At 51.1% G+C, this 19487-nt stretch overlaps 5 protein-coding genes across 5 annotated transcripts; 3 read left to right on the top strand and 2 right to left on the bottom strand.

The window, feature by feature from the left end:
• The first annotated feature begins 1201 nt into the window (after window positions 1-1201).
• On the top strand, window positions 1202-2972 carry BO94DRAFT_623273 (lactate 2-monooxygenase). The gene is made up of 4 exons (XM_025617138.1): window positions 1202-1478; window positions 1542-1563; window positions 1622-2264; window positions 2332-2972. Exons 1-4 carry the CDS (start codon window positions 1270-1272, stop codon window positions 2667-2669), a joined length of 1212 nt encoding a protein of 403 aa, XP_025468883.1. The 5' UTR covers window positions 1202-1269; the 3' UTR covers window positions 2670-2972.
• Window positions 2973-3023: 51 nt separating this feature from the next.
• Window positions 3024-6826, top strand: BO94DRAFT_534002 (lipase family protein). The gene is made up of 2 exons (XM_025611443.1): window positions 3024-3609; window positions 3667-6826. Exons 1-2 carry the CDS (start codon window positions 3250-3252, stop codon window positions 6745-6747), a joined length of 3441 nt encoding a protein of 1146 aa, XP_025468882.1. The 5' UTR covers window positions 3024-3249; the 3' UTR covers window positions 6748-6826.
• Window positions 6827-7499: 673 nt separating this feature from the next.
• BO94DRAFT_584507 (uncharacterized protein) lies at window positions 7500-7880 on the bottom strand (the record flags this gene model as incomplete). Its single annotated transcript, XM_025615635.1, has 2 exons — window positions 7500-7685; window positions 7767-7880. 2 exons carry the CDS (start codon window positions 7878-7880, stop codon window positions 7500-7502), a joined length of 300 nt encoding a protein of 99 aa, XP_025468881.1.
• Window positions 7881-8196: 316 nt separating this feature from the next.
• BO94DRAFT_584506 (DNA repair ATPase SMC5) lies at window positions 8197-12843 on the top strand (the record flags this gene model as incomplete). The annotated part of the gene is made up of 6 exons (XM_025615634.1): window positions 8197-9465; window positions 9533-10444; window positions 10494-11384; window positions 11444-11516; window positions 11569-11696; window positions 11752-12843. The coding sequence occupies 6 exons, from the start codon at window positions 8197-8199 to the stop codon at window positions 12841-12843; spliced, it is 4365 nt and encodes a 1454-aa protein (XP_025468880.1).
• A 1185-nt stretch (window positions 12844-14028) lies between these two features.
• BO94DRAFT_462974 (C2H2 finger domain protein) lies at window positions 14029-15066 on the bottom strand (the record flags this gene model as incomplete). The annotated part of the gene is made up of 2 exons (XM_025607998.1): window positions 14029-14729; window positions 14799-15066. 2 exons carry the CDS (start codon window positions 15064-15066, stop codon window positions 14029-14031), a joined length of 969 nt encoding a protein of 322 aa, XP_025468879.1.
• Window positions 15067-19487: the final 4421 nt, after the last annotated feature.

Genomic DNA, 19487 nt, shown 5'->3' with positions numbered 1-19487 from the left:
TTGTTTGTTTTTCACATCCCTATCGAGGTACACTCAGCAATATTTCATTTCAGGTAGGAATCTAGAATCTAGAATCTGGAGAATGTCAGGATTCCAGTTGATTGCGATTCTAATTGTCGGTTACTCAAAAAGTACGTATCTGGCTCTGATGATGCAGTTACTCAATTGCGGATCATATTCTTGGCAAGGCAAGGAGATCACTCGACAGTCTACGGTACTGCGTAACCTTCACGCAAAACCAAAGCAGCTCTGTAGAAATTTACACTGGCCTATAGTTAAAGGACAGATACTCCGATATGAGCCTATATTTGACATCTGACTGAGTCAACAGAATGTGGTTCTGATAAGTGGTAGCCGAGATCACGTTGGTATATAAGTAAATTTCTTCGCAGAAGTATCAAGCTTACTATACATAATCCGGCATACAGCTCGATGGGTGATGTGTAGCGCATGGCACAATGAGGTCGAAAAAAGAGAAAGTGGATTTATATCAGCCGTCATGTATGGCACCAGGGCCAGCTGGTCGATCGAGCACCAGCAAGGGAAAATTGGAATCCAAAGGTCAAGAGTTGCCTTGGGATAGAGCAGTATACTCTGACCACATCGTGCTTGCTGGCCCGGGCGCGAAAGGGCCTGATGCTCAGATCAGTATCGGTGCTCCCTGAAGACATTGCGATTGTTCCGTCTTGAGGTAAGGTATCATGGTTCGTTCCAGCAGCCGAAGGATACGGCATCTTCCATCGGGGGGTGACCTGTAATATCGGTTCCATCCAGCATTCCGAAGTCTTATGAGGTGATATGTCATTGGTGTTGGTAAGTTGCTCCACACAGTTGCAGCCCCATCTCTAACATAAAGTGCCGAGGGATATCATATGGGATCTGCCGAAATAGCGCTCATTCGAGACTCAAAGTACCACTGAATTGGTAGAATGTCTCTAAAAAGATTTCTTTTCTGGACGGCATGCTGGGAATTCTTAAGCAATAAAGCTAAACGTCAGCAGATTATTCTCATGTTGCATTTTTTTTTACCGAATGTCTGATACTCCTAGCACATTCATGTTACTATGTAGATAGAAGGGTGAGTGGAGAGGACGATCGGTAGGCATGACGTCAAGGAATAAGTCCCCGGTTCCCGAGGCATGACTGCTTCACGTGCTGACTGCGTGGGGGCCAACTCAGTCCGCGACGTATCTACCTGCCTCCTGCATTGATTCACGGGTAACTGTCTTGAGATAACATAGAGAATACGTTAACTAAGCTTTAAGCAATATGTCAGGCAACTATGGCGACTATCAGTCAGAGATCTATGGCCGAGGCGCAATGACGGGCATTCTGCCCAGCGTCACTACTGACCCTCGTCTACTCGAAGAACAAGCAGAGAAGGCTTTAGGGGCTCGTAGCTTCAACTACGTTGCTGGTGGAGCTGGAGAGAAAGCTACTATGGACAGCAATCGGCTGGCGTTTCGCCAATGGAAGTTGTGAGTTCTCGTCTATTATCCTTACGTAGAACGGGCAAAAACTGATGCACGTAATGCTTGAAGGATTCCGAGAATGCTGAAGCAGGTCAGTAAATAGTTGGTTCTTCCGGTCTCAGAGCTGACCATTGAATCGACCCAGATAGATGAATGATCAAAATATTTCAGTAACCCTCTTCGGCCAAGACTATCCGACCCCACTTCTCATGGCACCTGTCGGAGTCCAGTCTATTTTTCATGACGACAAGGAGACTGGCCTGGCAGAAGCATGTGGAAATATGGGGATCCCTTATATCCTCAGCACGGCGAGTAGCAGCTCAATCGAGGAGGTCGCACAGGCGAACCGGGACGGCAAAAGATGGTTCCAACTATACTGGCCGCAGGACGATGAGATCACTTTGTCATTATTGAAACGCGCCAAAGACAATGGGTTTTCTGTCCTGGTCGTTACTCTGGATACTTGGTCTCTGGCCTGGCGACCAGCGGACCTAGACAATGGCTACGTCCCATTCATTCAGGGAGTCGGCAACAAGCTCGGCTTTACAGATCCTGTGTTCCGCGCAAAGCACGAAAAAGCGTCCGGCTCAAAGGTAGAAGAGGACATCGTTAGCGCGTCCAGATCGTGGATCTCCCAGATATTTTTCGGCCAACCGCATGTGTGGGAGCAAATTTCCTTTCTGCGAAAGAATTGGGATGGCCCACTTGTATTGAAGGGCATCCAGCATGTGGATGACGCCAAGCTTGCGCTTGAAGCAGGATGCGATGGTATCGTGGTTTCAAATCATGGAGGTATGTACCGGGTACCAGTGGCCCTATCTTCCGGCAGAAAAGAACGTCTCCAACAATGTGCATACAGGTCGCCAGGTCGATGGTGCTATCGGCTCACTCGAAGTTCTTCCCGAGATAGTCGATGCGGTCGGAGACAAACTGACGGTTCTTTTTGATTCCGGTGTCCGCACTGGGGTAGATGTGATCAAGGCGCTCTGTCTGGGGGCCAAAGGAGTCTTGGTTGGCAGGCCCGTGATCTATGGGTTAGCGATCGGTGGAAAGCACGGGGCAGAAGCCGTGATGAAGGGACTATTGGCAGATCTCTGGCAGAGTATGAAACTGTCAGGGATGCGCACCGTGACCGAATGCAACCGAGAAATGATCAGGAAAGTTGTGTATCCAGGTGATGGAAAGGCTATGTGGTGACATGTAGCATTTTATTGGCCGTCGATGGGGATCGGCCCAATCAAGGAAGGATCTGATGATGGAGTTTGGGGAGAATGAGGGGGAAAACTGGAGCCTGTGGGGTAAACACCGGTTTTTTTGAAACAGGTCACGTGTTTCTCAGCGTCAAATTGGAGGTGCGACCCATGCAGGGGCGTAAGTAGCTAGATACATGGGGGTTTCTCTTATTTGGTAGCGTGTACTCTGTAGAAGAGGTGGTGGAAATGCCTGACGATGATCGCCTGCCCGAAGTTTGTTGGGGAGAACCCGCAAAATCACATGCCGACCTTCTCAACCGCCGCCCCTAATGAGTGGTTTGCGATTCGTCGCCACCGGCTGTTGCTGATCTACAATTCTGCGCAGTGGTCAACCAGGAACCAGTCTATGGCCGCAACGTTTGACTGCTGATTTGGCCGGGCATCCCCCATCGATCAGTACCTATCTCTCCACACTTGCGACTGCGCGTCTATTTCCGTCTCTCACTCGAGGTTCGTGCCCATGGCTGCACACCATCTGTCTAATGGAAAGAAAGACAATTTCAACCAATACCTGAGGCTCCGAGATGTCTAGACTCTTTGGTCTCGGAAGAGCGAGGAAACGGGATGTCGCTAGGCAATCACGAATAGACGCCATCCATGATGATGACGCCAGTCACGTTCCTGCCACTTCGGGCTTGCCTCTTCTTCCACGGCCACTGGCGTCTATGGTGTCGTTCATGGCCCAGTCGACTTCCCTGTCTCTTCGCCTGGGGACCTTTGTCGGCGGGATTGCCCTTGATGGAGCGAAAGCCACCACGCTGACGGGGCTCGAGCTTAGTAGAGCAGTAATCGAAGGAATATTAACACGAGCTGGGCGGGATGTTGCCATTCGGACCCGCGGAGAGCATGGGAAGGCAGAAGCAGAGTCGCTGTTAGAACGAAGCGTAAGTCCCCACTTCATGGCTGGCTTCTCATCTTCACAATGTTGATTTCCGATTTAGCTGGCCACTTTGCACAAGACAGTCACGTCTGCATCATTCTTTGCGGCTGCGTCGTTTCATTTTTCTTCAACCACGCTTTCATCTGCTGCCAACATGTCACAGTCTCTCTTATCTACCCTTGACGCTATACTTGGCTCCACAGAGTCTTCGAGGGCGATTGCGGCCATCATTACCCTCATTCGAAGGGAGTTCAGGAGCCCAAACGCCGACATTGGAGCCGATAATATAGGCGTTGGCGATCTTTTGGTTGGCTGTGTTGGGTTTGCCCTACTGCAACGCTGGGGAAGGAGAAACACACAGCTTCATATACGCGCGAATAATGGGGAAGAAACCGTGTGGGATGTTGTTATCTTGGATAGTGGGCTGAGGGCAGATGTTGTTGGTTCTCACCAGCTTGAAGTGGCGACTATTTCCCATGATCCGTCGCGCGAGAAGACAAATCGCTCGTCCTTCATATCCCCTGGGAACGATGAAGAGGTTTTCGATGCTGTGCAGCGACCGGCAAGTGCCGTTGATCCCAACGAGTACCCATACCTGTCGCTTCCCCTGGAAGATCAGCACCCGGTATCAGACGAAGATATTCGCTTGTACATCATGAAGCAACTTCCCCAGGGCTGTCGTGCCTCTATCCGTACAGATTTGGTTACGGCACGTACTATCACAGTGGAAGTATACGACCACGACATTGCAGAGATTTCCCCTCCACCAGGCACAATGATGATCGAGGAAACTTTCAATGATGAACTTGATCACAGACAAGCAACCGGCTCTCATCTTCCCAGACACACAGTAGTATTCCGGACAGCTTTCAACAAAACTCAAAGCTTGGATGTGAGACCTTCACAAGATTATGATACGGTAGTATCCCAGGTCGGCACTGGGTCAGGAGACCCAAGCAGTCGCCAAGCTCTCGGAGAAGCCGGGGATGAGGCGGTAACAGAGAATAGGGCATCTCAGAGCAAGCTTGCCTCAGAGAGACACGTTGAAGTTGAACCTAATGTGAGGGCAACACAAATTGTCACCCCGAAGAAGCAGATTCGTGGCGACTTCAGCCGGCAGCCTATGAATGAAGCGGGGGTAGCACCTAGAAATTCTCACGAGAAGGCTAAGTCTTCGCAGAGAATGAAGCCCGTAAGCTCGAACAAGAAAGATGCTGGTAAATCTACTGGGTCAATTATCGAGAACCCAAGTACTCCATCCTCGTCTGAGAACCAGCCTCACCGAGGCACATCAAAAAAAGGTTCTAACTCCACGAAAAAGTCCGACAATCTGTCAATATCGCATAATCGCGGGCCCTTAACATCTGTGGCAAATAGAGGCTTACCGAGGACACCATTGCAAGGACACCGAATAAGATCCGCTCCTATTCCAACAACACGTCAATTCGAATCACGCGAAGCCAATCATGGAAGGAATCCAAGGACGGAACGTTATGCGGTACATGAGAAAAATAACGAGACATATGTGGCGCAGACGGATGCTTATACTCGACAGTCTCTGGACTTACGACCAGGAACGCCAACATCACGGAGGGCTCATGTGCGTAGCAGCAGCTCGATGTCGTTGACTAGATCGGAAAGCGATGTGACGATATCCATCAATGACGAATCTCGACCAAGCTCCCCCGTCTTCTACCGACAGTCAGGATCTTTTTCTCCCAGTCTATATTCACTGGCAACCGCGGGCTCCGAAACATCCCTCATCCTGGCTCATCGTGCCCGAAAAAGCGCATATGATGAGATAGAAACGATCCAAGCACTTAACCGAGACGGCACTGTTCCTGGGATTTTCCCGGAAAAACACTTTGTGCATAACATCAGACGGTTTTGTCGCTTCTCCTCGGCTTCTTATGGCTCGAACGCACTCAAGGTCATGGGCATCCCGCGGACCATGCAGGGGCTTCCTTATCAAGAATCCCACAGTCCTCAACATAGCGAATTCTCGGATCATGCTGGCCTACCAGCTTCTACCATCCTCCTGTCTTCTTATGTAGACCCTGCAGGTGGGACTAATGCTGCCGGGGAGACGGAGAGCGGCTTCCCCTTAGTCCATTACCTCTTCTTGGACCATGAGTCCAAGGCGGTTGTTCTGACTCTGAGAGGGACGTGGGGGTTTGAAGATATTCTGACTGACATGACATGCGACTACGACGATCTTGAATGGCAAGGTAGAAGTTGGAAAGTTCACAAGGGTATGCATGCCTCCGCGAAACGGCTTTTGATGGGAGGAGGCAGCAGAGTCATGGTCACGATTCGAGCTGCCTTGGAAGAATTCCCGGATTATGGCGTCGTGTTCTGCGGCCACTCTTTGGGTGGAGGAGTCGCTGCACTCCTAGCAACAATGATCTCAGAACCCAACAATGAATGTTCCGGGACATCATTTACAACTGCTTCCTATCAGTCTGCCAAGGGCAATTTGCCTCTGGCTGGAGGCAATAAGGGTGACAGCAGCGCTGCATTTTTCCTGCCGCCAGGAAGACCAATCCATGTTTATGCGTATGGGCCTCCTTCGACTATGTCCCCTTTTCTGCGTCGTGCAACACGGGGCTTGATAACAACAGTTGTGAATGGTCAAGATGTGGTTCCTAGTCTCTCATTGGGTATCTTGCATGATATGCATACAGCGTCCCTTGCGTTCAAGAGTGATGTCTCCAATGCCAAATCTCATGTACGGTTCCGCGTCTGGGAAGGTTTGCGGCAAAGCATAATAAACAAATTCTATGTCAATGAACCGCCTATTCTTACGCACTCCGGAGACGGTGTTGGTGAGGACGCTTGGGCCTGGAACACTTTGAAGTTGCTTAGAGACGAGATGTACGCCCCGAAACTGATGCCACCGGGAGAGGTATTCGTGGTTGAGACAATGCGTGTTCTGCAGCGTAACGCCTTTACATCTGATTTGGATAAAGATGGCTATCCGTTGCTAGGTCGGCCTGCAACAAGAGTACAGCTGAAATTCATCCGTGACGTCGAAGCGTTATTTGGAGAACTCAGATTCGGTTCAGGTATGTTCAGTGATCATAACCCAGCAAGATATGAAGCCAGTCTTGCTGCGCTTGCGCGAGGTATCTTGGATGGTTGATTTATCGCTTTCATTTCATGCTCATTAGATTAAGCGATGTATATATTGGACCTAGCGCACTTTAATGATATATAAGGATGATTTTGTAATTTCTGTCGGCCTTGTTCAAGCCCGCCTTCGACCGGTTGCTCTGTGTATTGGTGACACTGATCCGCCGTATCTAATAATGAAGATATCGAGCCCGGAGATAAGATCGTAAACCTTGAGATGATTATAAGCTAGGAGTATTGCTCGCCCGAAACCCATAGGTCTGCTGGGGCCGGTGTCTAGATTATTAGAGTTCACTCGGTATGTAGTACCAACGAACCCGGTATCCGACGGAGATGACTTCTGACGTAGTATCACAAAGCTTGATTGCGAGCAATATAGCCATTTAACTTGTAGTCAACCGGTCTCAAACAATTTTTCCTGCATAGCCCTTCGCGAGAAATGCCGCCTGCCTCATGAAAGGCATTCGCATATCCGACTTCTGGAGAAAGCAAGCTCACACACTCGTCAGTCCCCGCGACGTGGGGATGACGGCCAGCCTTTGGGCTTAATCCATCAGCTGGCGTGTATGTCACCGGCATGAATGAGTAAAGTCGGCGCAGATGAATGGAGTGTGGCTTTCCAATCGATCATGTCTGGCGACAAGGAAGCAATTGCAGACTGCGTCGTTCTCCACCGCACCGATATGAGCACTCAGGGTATCCTCGGAGTCATAGCTGAGCGCTCACTTCTTTGACCTGAAAGATACAAATCGATCCCACTCGTTACCTATGATGCGGTGGCTCTTGCTTGGGCCCGTCGAGATTCTTGAGCTTCCTTTCCTCAATTCTGGTCTCCAGGTCGTTGAGTTGCCTCTCCACGAGCTCTTTCTTCGACATCAAATTCTGTCGCATGCCCCGAAGACTGTTGATTCGCTCGTCGATTGTGACATCTCTGGATTTTTGGGCTTGCTATATATAACGCAGTTCGGAGTCAGCACAGTGAAATTTCGGATGATAAACGTGGTCCCAGGAGTATTGATTTGTTATTACCTGAGTAACTTGTTGCCCGGTTTTGATTCCAGCACCATAAAGCGATCCGGCGATGGTAATTACCGTGACGGCGCCTGTAAGGACAAGCCGTTTCACATTCTGGGGAGAAGGCATGTTATCAAAATGCGCCCGTTTCTCTGACTAAAATGCTGAATTGCGATTGCTTTGTCGCGGCCCTGAATAAAGTTAAGTAGATAATGAAGAAGCTCCGAGGCTCCGGCCGGGGATGGACATGAAACTGCCACCGGTGCCCGCCTAACCCGAAAGAGGCTAGATTGGATGGCTCTTTGTCTCCATCGCGTCGCGTGAGCCGCGTTTCCATGATATCGTTATTCCTTTATCTACCAGCCCACCTCTATCAGGTCAAAGAGGTTATCCCTCTTTTCCCAATGCACTGGTGATCTCCACGAGCTCTGCGGCTCTATTCAAAATGACTTCTAGAGGGTCGAACCCTCGCCGACGACCCCGATCGGAGGCGGACGATGGTCGCAGTGATGATGCGTCCTCCCGATCTATAAGAAATTCCCGCTCGACGTCGCATCGCTCGAGCTCTAGCAAACGTCCCCGGCTGGATATTGATGAACGGGTTGTGGAGGGGCAAGGTGTGAAGGTGGAGCAGGTGGACGAACAGGACGTGGAGTACGAAGATAAGGGCGAAGAAGAAGAGGTTGAAGGGGAAGAGAGTGAAGAAGGCGAAGGGGAAGAGTCAGAAGAGTCAGAAGAGGACGAAGAGGAGGTTGAAGAGGAGGAGGGGCAGGCTGATGAGGTGGTGAAGGATGAGCAAGAGGAGGAGGACCAAGATATGGAGGGCCAGGAGGAACAGGAGGATAGCGAAAGCAATCAAGGCGATGATGCGAATCCCGGGAGAAGTGCTCCGATTTACTCAGAGGCTGAGGCAATCGACGATTATGATACCCAAGATGTGGCCCCCCAGTCGGCAGTATCGCAAAATGACGAACAGAATGAGGTTGATCAGGAGCAAAGCGACCAAGAGAACCCCGAAAGCAACCAGGGCGACGATGTTAAGGATCTTGAACACATTCCCACGAAGTCAGCAGGGTCTGAGGTCTCCAACAAAAGTAACACCCAAGTTGCAACCACAGAACCAGCCGTATCGCCCAGTGGCGTGCAGCACGGACAGGAGGGGGAGGGTCATGACCTCACAGGAAGTCAAGACGACGAGGCCGAAGAGTCTGAGAACACAGAACATGACGCTGAGGACTACATCCCCTCAAAGTCGGTAGGATCTAGGGTCACGAACAGAAGTGGCAACCGAGTTACAAGTACAGAGCCAGCATTATCGCAACATAGTCCGCAAAACGAAGTTATTCAAGAGGAGGGTAATCAGGAAGACCTCGAAGGCAGCCAAGACAATGAGGCTGAAGAATCCAAGAACTCAGAAGATGATGCAGATGAGTATATTGCCTCGAAGTCGACAGCGTCCGATACTACGAATAGCAATAACAACCAAGCTGCGACCACAGAGCGGGTGTTATCGCAAAATGGCCTGCGGGATGGAGCTAAGCAGGAGGTGTTCAAGCCCGGTGCTATCGTGCGCATTAGAGTGACGGATTTCGTAACATATACGTCTGCGGAATTCTTCCCTGGCCCAAAGTTGAATATGGTAATCGGACCCAATGGTACTGGAAAAAGTACGCTTGTCTGTGCGATATGCCTGGGTTTAGGCTGGGGCCCACAGGTATGAACGGTCCCCTCTCATCGTCTTAAGTAGTGCATGCGATATTCTGACATATATGCCCATCTAGCATTTGGGCCGGGCAAAAGACGCCGGAGAGTTCGTCAAGCACGGCTGTAGAGAAGCTACGATTGAGATTGAGCTTGAGGGAGGTCCTGGCTCTCGTCGGAACCCCGTGGTTTCTAGAACAATCAAGCGCGACGGGAATAAGAGCACCTTCACGATCAATGGAAAACAGGCCTCTCGCTCCCAAGTGCTGAAGCTAGCGCAATCGTTCGCTATCCAGATCGATAATCTTTGCCAATTTCTTCCCCAGGACAAGGTTAGCGAATTCGCTGCCCTTACGCCGATTGAACTCCTCAATTCAACACAGAGAGCCGCTGCTGGGGAGGAAATGATTCAATGGCACGAGAATCTGAAGCGTCTCAGAGCAGAACAGAAGAAGTTGCAAACGGACAACCAAGGGGACCGAGATTTGCTGACGAACCTTGAAGATCGGCAAGAGATGCAGAGAGCCGATGTTGAGCGGATGCGCCAAAGGGCGCAGATCAAGAGAAACATCGAATTGTTGAACATGATCCGTCCAGTCTTGCAGTTCAAAGCGGGTCATGCCAAGTACAACGATATGAAGAAAGAAGTTAGAAGAATCGAGACCGAACTGGAGCGGCTCAAGGCGGAGCTTGAACCCGCGTTGAGATCTGTCAATGCAAAGCAACAGTACTGTCTCCAAACGGATGAGGTGATCACTTACAAAGCGCATCAGCTTGACGAGGCTGAGCGTGCAGCCGGCAAAGCCGGCAAGGCAATTGAGCGAGAGGACCAGGCGATGAAGGAATTTGACTCTCAAATTGACGCCGAGAAGAAAAGCGGACAGAGCTACAGACAAGAAGCAAATAAAATCCAGCAAGCAATTAACAAGCTCACGCGCCAGTTGAATGATGAACCGGTGGAATTGGATGTGAATTGGTACAACGAGAATATAGTAGGTATATTCGGATGTTGTTGGCGATGCTGGCTAATCCACAGCACAGCGCGAAAAACGACGCGAAGTCAGGGAAATCACGGAGAAAGCGAATCAGATTAAGGCCGATCGACAGCCCTTATTCGAGTCACTGCAAGAAAAGAATGACCAGATCAAGCAGGCGGAACGCCAGTTACAGAACCTCGATTCTGCGACCGGACAGCAGGAAAATAAGCTCAAACGAATGTCCGCCGATTCTTGGCGGGCTTACCACTGGATCCAGGGCAATCAGGATCAGTTCGAAAAAGAAGTCTTTGGCCCTCCGATGGTTACTTGTTCAGTGAAAGACCCGAAGTACGCCGATGCCGTGGAAGCTGTACTGCAGCGCACGGATCTAATGGCCTTTACAACCCAGACTCGGAACGACTTCAGGAAGTTGCAGAAAGCCCTCAGTATCGACCAGAAGTTGTCTGATATCGCTATTCGAACGTGTTCCGATCCGCTAGCAAGTCGGCGGCGCCTGATTTCGGACGATGAGATGCGGGCACATGGATTCGAGTGCTTGGCGAAAGATTGCCTCAGTGGGCCCGAAGTCGTCATTTCTATGCTTTGTAACGATACCCGGCTGGGCAAGACACCTATTCGTCAGGCAGGGATCTCAGAAGCTGAGCTCAATCGGCTTAAAGCCAGCCGAATAGACTCCTGGGTGGCTGGAGATGGAATCTACAACATCACTCGGCGAAAAGAATACGGCCCCAGAGCAAGCAACACCAGGCATGTGATTATGAATCCGGCAAGAGTGTGGACATCTCAACCGGTGGACGCATCTGAGAGGCAACAACTGGCGCAGAGAGTCCGCGCACTGAAAGGCGAAATGCAGGAGGTGCAGGAACAAATTGATAGCGAAAAGACCAAGCTACAACAATTAGGGGATGCACATACGCAACTTAAGCAAGAACTGGTATGCCGAAGCCATTCTGCTATGGTTTTTTAATATGCTAATATGAGACTCCTGTGCAGAGCGAGCTCGAGCGGGAGAAGGCCGATAAACAGACAGCTTTGACAAATTATCGAGCTATTCCGGAAAGAATCCGTAAGTGATACAATGCCCTCTTTTCGAGTAAGTTGCTCTGACACTCTAGCAGGCCAGCAAGAAGTCAAACAGAGAGACAACCAGAGAATATTTGAAGAGATGAGAACGAGAGTAGGCAATCTCCGCAGCGAACAGGACCAGGTGTCGATTCGCAAGGCTGAGGCCGCCATTGAATATGCTGTACGTATTCCTAGAGATGGGGATCATGATCGGGGCTATCACTAACAGGAGACAGAATGCGGTTGAAAAATTCCAAAAGCTACACGAGGAAGTCATCAAACTCAAAGTACGGCACCTCGAAGGTCTCTCCGACCTAGAGGTTCTGAAAGCTCGAAATATCGAACACCGGCAGACTCTGGAAGCCAAACATGAAGAATTGAAGGCGGCGAATCTAGAGATTAGGGACATGAGCAAATCACTCAAGAAGATGCAAGAAGAGACTAGGAAGGTCGCTGACCTTACCAGAGAACACCCTGATTTGGCAGAACTATTACAAAAGGTCAAGGATCAGACCCTGGACCAGCTCGAGGCCGACATCGACTCGGAGAAAGCCCGTCTGGAACTCACCCACGGCGGCAACAGCAATCTGATCAAGGAGTTCGAAGAACGCAGTCGCCAAATCGACAAGCTGCGCGACAAGCTCTCCGACTTCCAGAAAAAGCTCGACGACTACAATCACGCCATCAACGAGATTCGCGGCCGATGGGAGCCCAAGCTCGACTCTATCATCAAAAAAATCAGCGACGCCTTCTCCGACTCGTTCGCCCGCATCGGCTGCGCCGGCCAAGTCACCCTCGACAAGGCCGAAGAGCCCGGCCCCAATGGCGAACCCGGCGACAGCGACTTCGATCAATGGTCGATTCAAATTCACGTCAAATTCCGCGAGCACGAAAACCTCTCCCTCCTGGACTCTCACCGCCAATCCGGTGGCGAACGTGCCGTCAGCACCATCTTCTACCTCATGGCTCTCCAATCCCTCTCCGCATCCCCTTTCCGCGTCGTCGACGAAATCAACCAGGGTATGGACCCCCGCAACGAACGCATGGTCCACGGCCGTCTGGTCGACATCGCCTGTGCGCCGTCAGAATCCGGCGGCGGCGGTCAGTACTTCCTAATCACGCCCAAACTTCTCAGCGGACTATCCTACAAACCAGGCATGCGCGTCCTCTGCATCTACAGCGGCGAACACATGCCCGACGACCACAACCTGATTGATTTCAAGGGAGCCATTGCGAAGAGGAAAGCCGTGACGGCGGCAGCTGGACCGGGAACTGGAAGAGGTATAAGGGCCGCTGCTAGTAATGGCAGCGTAAGTGTTCATGGATAACACCCACACCAGGAACAATAATAACCCCAACAACGATGATGATAATTACGGCCATGATGAGCTGTCCGAAGGACTTCTTTTCTTTCTTCTTCCCCATTTCTTCTTCCTTCCTTCCTTTCTTGCCAATATTCGTGTATCCGCTTCTGATATCATTCCTTTTCTTTTTTGGGGAGTGCTGGAATAAGTATCATGATACCTTCTATTTTATTTATTGATGATTGGTTGCGGGGGTCTGGAGAACCGTACTTACTATGTGGCTATGAAAAGCAAAAAGCAAATCGGGAACTAGTTGAAGGCGAGTGGATAGGTTAGTTGGTTGGTGGCTTCTAACAGGATATCATACATAGATTGCGATGGCTTGGATTTTCATTGTATATGAATTGGTGTTTTTGCTGGATGGTTTACATGGACTGGGATAGGATGGGGTGTACTGTAGTACTATGGCATGGTATTTACGACAAGATGTAGTATGTATGTATTGTCTGAACTATATGGTTAGAGGGGGAAGAAGGGAAGAGAGGGGTGAAGGGGGGGGGAAGGGTAATGATGATCCTTTACTTTGGGTCTAAGTCTAGCCATCTATCTCTACATCGGAATTTATGAATAGGAGGAGAAAAGTCAAGTTATGTTCATCAAGTTTATGATTTTTTTTCACATCAACTGAAATACAACACAGCTGTATGCGTTTGTTATATCGTATATAAGAACATGTCTTGTTCACAGGGTCATGTCACATCATCACAAAGGAAATGATGACACAAGGAGATAAAAAAAAATAGGAAACAGAGAAAAGAAAATAAAACATAATCCAACCAGAGTTGAGACTCCAATAATCCCATAACCCTTGATTCTCCCCCTCTCTTGTAATGCTTTGCATTCCCAGACCGAAAACCAGCGACGCCTGCTCCTTTTCACATGGACAATAAAAAATGGAAAAGCATCCAAATATACACAGGTGGAAGAAGTGAAGAAATGCTGGGTTCATCACGATACACCTAGCCCTGGATTCCCGGGTGCGTGAAGATAGAAGAAAAGAATACATAACATGCACAAAAGGGTATCATTCAAAGAAGAAAGCAGAGCAGATGGTCGCTGGGTTCAGGGAGGTTGGTTTGATTGGCCCATGGCCTTTTTGTTTCGCCTCGACTGCCTTCAAGGCGCATCAAGGGACCCGACGTGGGGATTTTATACCATGGCGGTTGCGACAGGGCGACCACTGTGGCAGCCACGCTCATGACGCTTCATGTTGCTTCGCACGCTGAAGGCCTTCCCACAGCCAGCGTGGGTGCAGCGGAACGGCTTCTCGCCCGTGTGGCTGTGCGAGTGGATGCGCAGGCTGGACGGTCTCGAGAAGGCCTTGTGGCAGGTGCGGCAGATGTAGCGGTCATGGTTTTGCTGGAATGGCGTGGTGCTGGAGGGAGGGAAGTAGTGGTGATGTTGCCAGGCGGGGGTCACGGGAGAGATGATTTGTTGGGGTGCCGGCGTTGGGAGAGGAGCGGCGGTGGTGGATGCCGTGCGTTGGTAGAACATGGCGGACGAAGCCGAAGGCTCAATGGGGGAGGAGTAAGACGCAACGCTGGGGGCAGGCGAAGCGTAAGGAGCGCCCTGCACGGAACCCTGGCTGGAGATGGACGACCGCTCTGTGGGGCTAGGCAGAGCCACCGGCACCTGCGAGTAAGAATCGGAGCGCTTGAGGGCATTGCCTTCGCTGGCAGCCGAGATGGAGGAGGCGGGGGAGTGGCTGGCGCTGTGGAAGCCCGAGCCCGGACGCAATGGGGGCGTTGGTGGCAAGGCGATTTGGGGGCCGTTGGATTTGAAGTCATATGCTTGTGACGGCGGGCGGGAGTCGACCTCGCGCTGCAAAGGAGGGGTCATTCGAGTCCGCTCTGCAGTTCTATAGTCAGCACTGGCTCCTTGGTCTAGATGGGCCGTTTGTTAGGTGTTGGGGGCCATACTCGCTGCATGAATGGATGCGCCGTCTGCGCCCTCAAGGAGAGTGGAGATGGAAGGAAGAGAGCACTTGGGCGAGTGTTCCTCGACAGGAGGAGAGAGAGGAGGCTGTGGGGAGCGCGTGTAGGAGATCGCGACGGAGGGGAAGTATGAGTCCGAGGTTTGTTCGATCGACCGCTTGTACGAGCCCATGGGAGGACTGTACGAGGCGCGGGACTTGTAGGTCGAGAAGGGATCTGGTCCCGGGTGGGAGATGAGGCTGGCGAGATCCATGGTGATGTGATGTGTGATGGAGGTGATGGAGGTGAGGTGAGGTGAGGTGAGGTGGTGGTCAGGTGTGTGAGTGAGGAAGAGAAGTAAATGATGGATAAGAGAAAGGTAGTAGAGAGGAGGCTACCGAAGGAGCATATATAAGAGCAGAGGAAGATGGATGAAACGGGGTATAAGAGATCCAATGGAGGCGAGGTACCAAAGACAAGTGGGGGTGGGTTTATGAGAACAGGGGGGGGGAGAGGAGGAGAGAGAACGGGGTTTATAGACAAGGCGCGTGGATGGCAGAGGGGAAAGAAAGGAAGCAGTCGAAGAGTGGAACAGTGGATAGTGGATAATGGATAATGGGAGTGGGGAGCAAGGTTGACAGTCAGTCCAGAAGGATAAAAATCAAAATAATTAAATCAGGAGGATCAATCGAATGTTAATTATAGCTGCATGGAGTATACTCCGGCGGTAGTGTGCTAAACGACGACGCAGTGGAGAAAAAAAGTAAAGCAAGCAAGCCAGAAAGCAAGAAGGCGGGCGAGTCCGCCGCGAACCTCCCCCATTTGAGGGCGGATTAACGCTGCCAGTATGAGTACGTACGGTGTTAGCTGTTAGTAGTAGTAGTAGTGAGGGACGTTCCAAGTAGGTACCTGCCCGCCTGCCAGTCCACCAGACAGGTACCTGGTTACCGCCAGCGTATTGAATATTCCCGAGCCCGCAGTGGCCACTTTTCTCGATTCGCTTCCACAAGGGCTGATACCTCCGTCCCAAAGCTTAATTAATGACCACTGGCCCGGTACTCTGTTTTTCCTTTTTTTTTTATTTTTCCTGTTTCGGTTTTTTCTTATGTTTTGGGAACACTTCCCGAAGGAGATGAAATAATAGAAAAAGGAAATTTCAGAAAATTTAAAAAAAAATAAATAAATAAATAAATAAAAAAAAAGAAAAAAAGAAAAAAAAGGGAATGGAACCCAGCCCCGAAACCTCCATCCCCCCTCCCTCCTCCTCCTCCTCCCCTCCCAGACCCAAAGAGTCCCAAACACTTAGCCGGGATGATTTGCCATTAGTTATGATCCTTTTAGGTAGGCTCAACGAGAGCTAAAACAACGTGCGCCTCCTCCGCTGTCCACCGTCCACACCTGAACTAACCACCCTCCCCTCTCCCTCTCCTCCCCAGACCACCTTAACCCTGGAAGGCTGGATGGTTACCGTGGGCGGCGAAAGGAATGAAGTAAGATACTGGCAGATCAGGATGAGACTGGGTAAAACAAGCGAGACAGCCAGTCGATCATCTTCAGGGCTATACATAGATCCTACCGGGAGGAATAAAGATGACGAGTAATGTTCATCTTCGTTTTTTTTCTGCCCTTCCCGCGGCTCTAGACCAGCGGCATCAATCACGAACAAGAACAATGAACCACCGACGGAAAAGCAAAAGCAAAGGCAAAGGCCATCGCAACGTACGTAACTGCGTCGTACGAAGGCACACGCTCTCTCAGTCTCAGATCGGCCGATGGAGCATCCAACGGTACTTTCGGGGCTCGGCTACAGTAAGTCTGGCGCTAGTGCAGATCCACGGACACCTTTCCTTTCTCCATCATACGCCCATTTGATCATGGAGTCCGTCCGTCGGCCGGATTATTATTATGATGATGATTATTATTATGATGGTGGTGGTAGTATCATCGCTCTCACACACTGAGTTACGCCAGCAGCCGATCTTTCTCGGGGTGGAACCAAGGTTGGCTCCGTCCTGGTTTTACCTGTCACAACGATCCAAGGCCCCATAAACGGCTGATCGTTGCCGCACGATCACACACCTGCGCTCGCCGCTGAGAACCTGATCTCATCTTCCAGCTTTCCCCCCCCTCTACCCCTCTACCCCCCCTCTATCCTCCCCCCATAGACCTGTAGATCCTGGCAAATGGCTGCCTAAGGTACCTATCCTCCCCTTGGGCTGGTTCCCTTTGGATCCCTCCCGGGACTTGTCCGTGATCCCAACCCCAACCCTGGCCCGGCATGGCTCAGATCACCGGTTTGAGGGGAGGGGGCTCCCAATCTCCCAAGATCTCAACCCTGGTTGGTCTTCCTTTCCATCTCCGTTCTTCCGGATTCTAGCGGTCGATTAAACATCCCTTTCTGGAAAACAATCGGGGTCACGGTATTGGCACCCGGAGATCTTTTGCTGGACTCTGGGACCAGCGTGCGTGGTCGGCAACACAGACCAGCACATAAGAATAGTATCTACACACTACACAATACACTACGACACCGGACGGAGGAGGTCTCCGTAGATAGTGTCCCATCCCCCTAGACTAGATCATGAGGCATGACTCGCTGGGTTGCTGGGATGGGAAATGTCTCCGTGATGACCATCCCTCGCGCGACCAAGCCCTTGGGGCCGGCTGACGGAGTCGCGGCACGATGCGCGGATGGCAGCTCCTGGTCGACGCGGTGCTAGCCAGACACAGGCTAGCCCCAGTCTCCAGGAAGGGAATCTCTGAACGATTTCCAGCCTGGCCTGTCTTCAGTCGGGGGGCCAAGGGATTTAGTGCGATGAGGGAGCCGGAGATTATCGTGGCGCTGACAGCCAACAAGAAGCCCAGAAGGAAAAAAAAGCCCAGGAAAAGCAAAGGATGCCGCTGACTAACCCCAAGTCAGCTAGTTCCATCCGGCCAGCAGCCTCACTCCATTCACATGATTATTCTTATGCTGTTTCTTCCGGAGTCGGGTGGTTACGATCGATCCTGCTGGCCGCCGCGATGCTAGTTCAAGGGTACAGTATCCGGAGATGAGAGGTCTGGAGATGTATGGACCATGTTTCTTTTTTCTGGGCAGTTTAGATTTGTTGGGCAGTGACTGGCCTTTGCAGTACGGAGAAACAACTGGCCAACGGGAGGGCCAGAAATAGCGATGGGGAATTGCATCGTCAATGCATCCTACTGGCAAGTGCATGCATGCGATATCTGACTGGCCCAGGCTCTCCCTAAGGGCAGGAAAAACTCCCCTGATTGATCACCCATGCTGCGGATGCTGCAGATTGCATGCAGTACGGCTCTGGATATTGTGACTGGTCAGTGACGTCGACCCAGGGCGTTTGCTGGAGATGGTGCCTAAGGACAAAGTGACAATTGACTTTGTCTGAAAACCGGATACTGCCTGCTCCCAGCGCTTTTGCTTCTTCCTCCTCCTCCTCCTCCTCCTCCTCCTCCTCCTCCTCCACCACCACATACGGGCCGCATCAGTAGTGGACACACACTGCAGGGCGCATCATCGTCATCATCATCATCCGCCGCCGCCGTCGCCGCCAGCGCTGATGGGCAAGTCACCACCGAAGTCAACTGCCGAGAGGGAAGTCAAAGAAGGCGCACTAAGCTTGGGATACCCTGCCAATTTCCTTTCCATTAGGATCGACCGTCAGATCATGGGTCCTTGACGGCTGATGTGAAACTAAAAAGCTTCCATAGACGAGGCGAGACGAGAGTTTGATTCTCGGGCGGTCCTCGTAGGCTTGGAGCCGGGTTCCTGTGCACGAGACGAGATGCCTCGGCCGGGAGTGGCACACGAAGCCCGAAAGGGTTATGGAGACGACCTAGTTGGTGATCATCAGTGCATTTCCAGTGTGCATTGGGGAGATCCGAGATCAGTCATCAGTCCTCCATCCGTCGGAAGCGACTCATCCGAATTTGAGCATAAATGGGGTTTCACAGCCTCGTGGGGGATGCTGTAGGTACGGTGGTGTCTGTTTTTAATTTTGAGGCCTCTGACAAACTTCACGCCTTTCTGCTTTCGCCGTGTGTTGAGTTTTGCTTTTTGATGGTCTACAATACTAGTCTGAATAATAATGCCAGGCTCTTTGTTATTCTTCCGAGACGATCGGCAGAATAGCGGCGGGACACACCGCCCAGCCGATTACCGGAAGCGTGCCTGACCTTGCCGAAATTGAACAAAATTGCCAAAATAGTCAAAATGGTCAAAATTGCCAACGCGAGCTGGCCGTAGCCGAAAGCGGTAATGCGCCCGGGGGAAAACCAGCCTAACAATGGATGATCAACCTGCCAGACTTGCCAGTGCCAACTGTCGGCGACGCCGGATTACATCATCCTTAGTCAATTTGCCCACGCTCTCCAAGACATCGGGTGCTGCAAGATAAATTAAATGATCGGCTGGCAACTGGGACGGACTCGGTCGTAGTAACGTAACTCGCAACGGGATCCCTACCCTAGTCCACTGGGGGCATCAGTTCTCCTCCAAGGAGAAAGCTGAAAGGTCCAGGAGGGCCACCGCGTAGGCGCCAATAATCAAACTTGACCCAATTCCATGTGCGATTCCCCAGTGGTCCCAAACTTTAATAAACGAGACGGCTAAGATGTCTCGTGGAAGCGAAGCTCTCCATCTTAAACCCCTCCCCCTCCTCCACCAATCAGAGGGGCCCT

This window comes from Aspergillus sclerotioniger (genome assembly GCF_003184525.1).
Source record: "Aspergillus sclerotioniger CBS 115572 chromosome Unknown BO94scaffold_10, whole genome shotgun sequence".
Taxonomy (NCBI): domain Eukaryota; kingdom Fungi; phylum Ascomycota; class Eurotiomycetes; order Eurotiales; family Aspergillaceae; genus Aspergillus; species Aspergillus sclerotioniger.
Note: the sequence above shows the minus strand (reverse complement) of the source record. Positions and strands in the feature narration are given on the sequence as shown.

Coding starts and splice junctions, on each gene's coding strand:
- BO94DRAFT_623273 (XM_025617138.1), top strand. CDS start 1,270: ATGTCAGGCAACTATGGCGACTATCAGTCAGAGATCTATGGCCGAGGC. Junction 1,479..1,541: donor GCGTTTCGCCAATGGAAGTT/GTGAGTTCTCGT, acceptor TAATGCTTGAAG/GATTCCGAGAATGCTGAAGC. Junction 1,564..1,621: donor TTCCGAGAATGCTGAAGCAG/GTCAGTAAATAG, acceptor CGACCCAGATAG/ATGAATGATCAAAATATTTC.
- BO94DRAFT_534002 (XM_025611443.1), top strand. CDS start 3,250: ATGTCTAGACTCTTTGGTCTCGGAAGAGCGAGGAAACGGGATGTCGCT. Junction 3,610..3,666: donor AGTCGCTGTTAGAACGAAGC/GTAAGTCCCCAC, acceptor TTTCCGATTTAG/CTGGCCACTTTGCACAAGAC.